The following is a 5,689-nucleotide window of genomic DNA, read 5'->3' on the forward strand; positions in this document are numbered from 1 at the left end:
TTGTATCATCTCTTCCATCATGATGACTTGATTATTCTTCCCGCTTGAAGTAGAATCGTCTCTATCAGCCATCCTAGATCTAGAATAACATTTGCCTCACGTGTGTACACTCGTGTATCACTCAACCTGACTTTTTCCCTTTATTAGTCTCATCACTTTGCCTTTTTCTATTCGATGCTTACTTGCAAGCGCTGCAAAGAACTAATTCAATTTTAATCAAATTTCAATCCTTGTGGAGTTCAAATAAATAATTAAGTAAGAAATATTTGACTCTAGCGTAATCAAGAAATAGGAATTGACACTCGAATGGAACAATAAGGATAAATTTAAGGTGTTTCTTGAATTTGAATTGGATACTTTTGACATTGGACTTTACAATTTTTTTTTTTGTTTTGCAATTTTCGATTTTTTTTTTACTAAATGCGCAAGAATTTACACAAGGAGCCCGAAAATTCGAAAAGAAATTGATTTGGTCACCAATTTAGCGCACAAACAACTTTTGAACTTTTTTGGAACTTTAGTGTGATCGAATGACACAAAAAATGAAGAACACGAAGAACGAGGATGAAAATTCAAACAAAAGGTAAATTATATAACTTTGATTTTTGGACCCTAAAATCTGGTACTAAATGATGAGAACTCACGTAACAATTAAAAATACGAAACTCACGACAGATTAGATCAAATCCAAGAAAGCCAATAATTAATGTTTGGAACCAAAGAACCAAGACAATTGCAAATAATATCTGGACCTCGTGATTAGAAGATTTACAAACCTTACTTATATTGTTGAACATCACAAGAAAATAATACTTGATAAGTTCGAAAATTAATTCAACGTTGAATGAGTTGAAAACAAAATATGTCTCACAATAATATCTATCAATTGTGTATTTTACAATGAAAATAATGAGTCATATTTATAGGTAATTACTCATAAAAACCCTAGTTAAAACGGGATTTATGTTAAAAGATACCATAAAATAGAGTTTTAACTAAAATAATATATTACGTTAAATTTGAAAAATTTGCGCACCATATTTGTACTATGCGGTTGCATAATTGTAGAGGATGTGGCCGCATTGGGCAGCCTTTGACCTCTAATGTGCTCTCGGTATATATCTATGCTGTCGGACAGGATTAGTCCGCAGCTCCTTTCTCCGCTACTTGAACCAAGTTGATCTATCGTGCTTCTTCTTTCATGCCCAACATAAAACTTGTTTCTTTGCTTGTTGTGATCAATGTTTCATTCACCATAACTTGAATAAGTAATCTCATGACTTCTTTGACCTCCTTTGCTCGTGACCTATTCATTGATCATTCCTTCACGATCAATGGATCCTTGTCCTTGCTAACTTCCGTACCGTGGATCTCAACGCTTTAGATCTATGATTAGAACAATATTTATTGGTAAACCACATCCTGAATCCAGGTAAATCAAAACTCCATTTTTTACTTTTGCATCCAACCCCCTCCTATTCTTAATATTGTCTAATACAGTTTATGTAGTCAAATTTGTTTTTTTTTTTTGTTTTTTTTATATATGAGTGACAACAAGACTTGAACTCATGACATTTAGCCTGTGTTTGATGATATTTTTGGGTGTAGAATGAGTTTTTTAATAGTAAATTTTTGGAAAATGTGTTGTTAAAAAGTAGAAAAAGAATTTGGGTTTATGTGAAGAATATTTTATTGCGAGAATGTGTAATTTAAAATGAGTACGAGAATTTATTTGAAGACTGCAGTATCTAGTGTGTTTACCACAGGACATGAAGTGTCAGAATACAATTCCATTAATCCGATCTTTTAGAAAAAAATAGTATTTACTTTGTTTTACTTGTAGATTAAAAAAGTTGATTAAACTGATTAACTAATTTGACAGATCCTGCCAGAAACAATTTTCAGTGCTGTCGCTGAACCCTTCCAAAAAAAATCCAGAAAAAAAAATAAATAATAAAAAATAGTGAAAACTGTTTGGTCATAAAGGAGCATGAGAGGAAATAAAAACTGAAAAAAATGAGAGGGTATGGACCCTTTTCGTCTTTATCAGGCTGCGTAATAAAAGGTCCAAGTTCTTAGTTTCATCAACTTAATCATATTGAATTTATATATAAAATATTGGATGGTACCTGAATATATTATAATTTAATACTGAAAAAATATAATATTTTTTCTTGATGAGAGGAGGTTACAACAGTAATGAAGATTCTCATATACAGCCTACAAAAATTGGACCTACGTCCCCTTGGGGATAATTTTTCTGTCCAAAATATATTACAAAATAGTCTTTTATCAATTCGAATTTATGCAAATGGTCCTAATTTTTTTAAAAATAAAAATGAGTTTATGGGCAAAAATCATAGTTCAATCTTTCGAGATTTAGGGAAAGTAAGACCCCTAGAGTATATAGAAAGTGGGGCTTATTGAAAAAATTGAGTCTTCTGAAATTGTTTATCTAAATTGTATGGGAATATGCAAATTCAAATTGATACTCGTTTCTTTCTATTCATGAGATGAATCAATGAATTTTTGTAAAAACAAAATATTCTTTAGGGAATTATAAGCATTCAAAAACTGATCTTGAATTCCATATCGTTTCCCAAGTTCTTATTTAATCTCAGTTATATTTATACATATTTCCTTATTTTCTCTTGACAACTTTGTTGCAGGTGTTTGTGAGTTATCATCAAAGTCGCGTTGTCTAATCCTACAAGTTTAGATTCACAAGGTGCAATTCTTAACCACATCATATACAATTTACAATGTGTTAATGTACAATTCTATTAGAACGACATGTCCAAACATCAAAAGTTGAAGTGTAGCTTGTATTTCGTTTAATGACTCAATTAGTCATGTCGTCATAAATTTCTACAGTGAATTCTATTTTCCTCAGGAATACATTTATGTGGGCAATTTTATCCTCATTCGCATGTTAACATAATGTTGAATTATGATTTGTCGTTATTAATTATTTGATAAACTTGTAGGGGAGGGGATGAGGGTGCAACCACTAGGTGACATTTTCATGACACAAGTTGCCCCGTTTAGAAAGTCAACATTTTCATGACACAAGTTGCCCCGTTTAGAAAGTCATAGGATTTATTTTTAAGTCGGTTTGTTTTGATCATGTAAGCTGTAGGAGAAGATAAGGGTTGATTTATAGGAAACCATCATCTTTCAAACTTCATAAAATGTTCTTTATCTATATCTAAAATGTTTTGACTCTTTATTTGGTGAATTTGACTAATCGTATAGTAGACAAAAAAATTGAACCTGTATATGGTGTGTTCTTCATCTCATTTTTCTTTTTCGTTCATAGTCATCCATCATATATTCATAAATCGAACTCAAGGGACCAATAAAATAGAAAAATTGCACTAGTCATTGCTCAAATAAATAGTGCCCTTATTTAAGCCCCATTTTGAGGGAAAAAATGAATTTTTGAATAGTGTATTGACGGGAAATGTGTGGTTAAAAAATAAGGAAAAATTTTGTATTTGTGTGTAATATTATTTTATTGAAAAATATATAGTTGAAATGATGTCAAATCACTGTAGAAAAATTCATTTTTCCAAAGAATGGGGATCAAACAAGCCAAGTATATTCGGGCAAATGATCCCTAGCCTTACATGTAAGATGAATTGCACATCAGGAAGGTAAATTTTGATTATTAACTTAGAATGATGCCTAAAAATTTAAGGTGAGGCATATTTTTATAACTTTCACATGATAATGTAATTAAAATTTTCAGGGTTTTAGTTATTTTAGATGGATAATTAGGATGAAATATTTTAATTGACTCCTTTTAAAATTTTTGCGGGCTAACTCATTAATAACAATTTATTAGTTTTTGCAGTAAAAGGAGAAGTAATTAAGAGAGCTAAGAAAATTCCAAAAGAATTTAAAAGCCCTAAATTGTGTCGCCATCTATTTATAGAATAATGCTACTTGTATATATAATGGAATCACGTAATAGTTTACGTACTGATGAGGTGTCAAAAAAAGAGTGGAGAAGCTTTTTATTTATTTTTTTTGGGTTGAAGAAATTCTGACCAAATCGCATCTCTTTATATCATGTATAAACCATTATATACATGTAGTGCCACCGCTATTTATAACACCCACGAGCTCTCTCCGGACCTGTGCTCTGCATTCTGTACTTTACCACCCAGAAAACTGAAAACCATACTCAAAATATAATACCAAAAATATGAGAGGAAAATCTTCTTCGAAGCAAATCAGTACTAAGAATGGTGGACTGAATTTAGAAAATCTTGAAAATATGAAAGAAAATCAAGAAACCCATCTCTCTGGTTCTTACATTCGTACCCTTGTTAAACAATTAACCTCTTCAAGAACCAAAGAAAATAAGAATTCAGATGCAGAATTCAGTTCTTCTAGCAACCAAAATTCAGCCAAAAATGGTGAAGGATTCAGTGAAAAGCCTAAAAAACAAGTGAGAAGAAGACTCCACACCAGCAGGCCTTACCAAGAGAGACTTCTAAATATGGCTGAAGCAAGAAGAGAAATTGTCACTGCCCTTAAGTTTCATAGAGCAGCTATGAAAAAAGCCCAAGAAATGGAAAATCAGCCATTAATGGAGTCTTCTTCTCAAGAAATCTGTTTAGAAAATGAGGCTAAATTGAAATCCAGGAGAAACCCAAGAATTTATCCCTCTAATTCTACTTCAAATTTCTCCTACTGTTCTTCAGCGCCAGATTATTCTTGGCCTGTTTCTCCAATTCCTCCACCAACCCTACAACCCATTTTCCAAGGAAATCTCAATTTTCCACTGCCTAATCAAACCTTGGGACTGAACCTCAATTTTCAAGATTTCAACAACTTGGACACCACCCCCTATTACAATCCCACCACCCCTCTATCCCTTTTCTCACCATCTTCTGCATCATCATCTTCTTCTCCTCCATTCTCAGCTGCCGTGGCCACCGCGGAAACTCCATGCATGGCGGCCGTGGTGGCGGAATCTGGCTTATCGGAAATGGACTTGGATTTGCATCCAGCAATGGATGATAAGGAGATGGCTGAGATCAGATCAATTGGAGAGCAGCACCAAATGGAGTGGAATGACACCATGAATTTGGTCAATTCTGCTTGGTGGTTCAAATTCTTGAAGGCTATGGAAATTTCTCCTGAAGAAAAAACTGAAGATTATGGATTATTTTCTCCATTTGGTGAAGTAATGGAATTTCCAGCTTGGTTGAATGCAAATGAAAGCTGCTTGAGTGATTATCATTTTGACGACTACTTGCAAGATCCTGCTTTGCCATGGTAAGAATTTTTTTATTTTTTAAATGCTTGTCAGAATTATGTTATTTTATATTTTTTCTTTGTTGGTAAAAGATGTTTTCTGTTTTTAATTGATTATAATGAACAGAACTTTGTTACCTTATTTATTTATTTTTTATTTCTTTCATTCTGCTTTTCCTTTAATGAACAGAACTTTTATTTTTCTTAATATACAATTATAAAAAGTAAGTGGGGGCAAGACTTAAACATAATTTATTAATTTAAATTTAGAATTCGACCAAAAAAAAAAAAAAGAAAAATTAACCTCTACCAATAGACATGTTAAAAGTCCCAAATCGTGGTTTAGTTTCAAGGGCAGAGTCAGGATTTTTCTTTAGAGATTTAATTAAGATTTCTCTCTTCTTCTTCCATTTTTTTTTTT

The 5,689-nt window shown here is 32.2% G+C and overlaps 1 protein-coding gene across 1 annotated transcript; it reads left to right on the top strand.

The window, feature by feature from the left end:
- The first annotated feature begins 3,513 nt into the window (after positions 1 to 3,513).
- LOC111398651 lies at positions 3,514 to 5,322 on the top strand. The gene has a single exon (XM_023025659.1). The coding sequence runs from the start codon at positions 4,211 to 4,213 to the stop codon at positions 5,291 to 5,293; it is 1,083 nt and encodes a 360-aa protein (XP_022881427.1). The 5' UTR covers positions 3,514 to 4,210; the 3' UTR covers positions 5,294 to 5,322.
- Positions 5,323 to 5,689: the final 367 nt, after the last annotated feature.

The sequence above is a fragment of the Olea europaea genome, chromosome 8 (genome assembly GCF_002742605.1).
Source record: "Olea europaea var. sylvestris chromosome 8, O_europaea_v1, whole genome shotgun sequence".
Taxonomy (NCBI): domain Eukaryota; kingdom Viridiplantae; phylum Streptophyta; class Magnoliopsida; order Lamiales; family Oleaceae; genus Olea; species Olea europaea.

Coding starts and splice junctions, on each gene's coding strand:
- LOC111398651 (XM_023025659.1), top strand. CDS start 4,211: ATGAGAGGAAAATCTTCTTCGAAGCAAATCAGTACTAAGAATGGTGGA.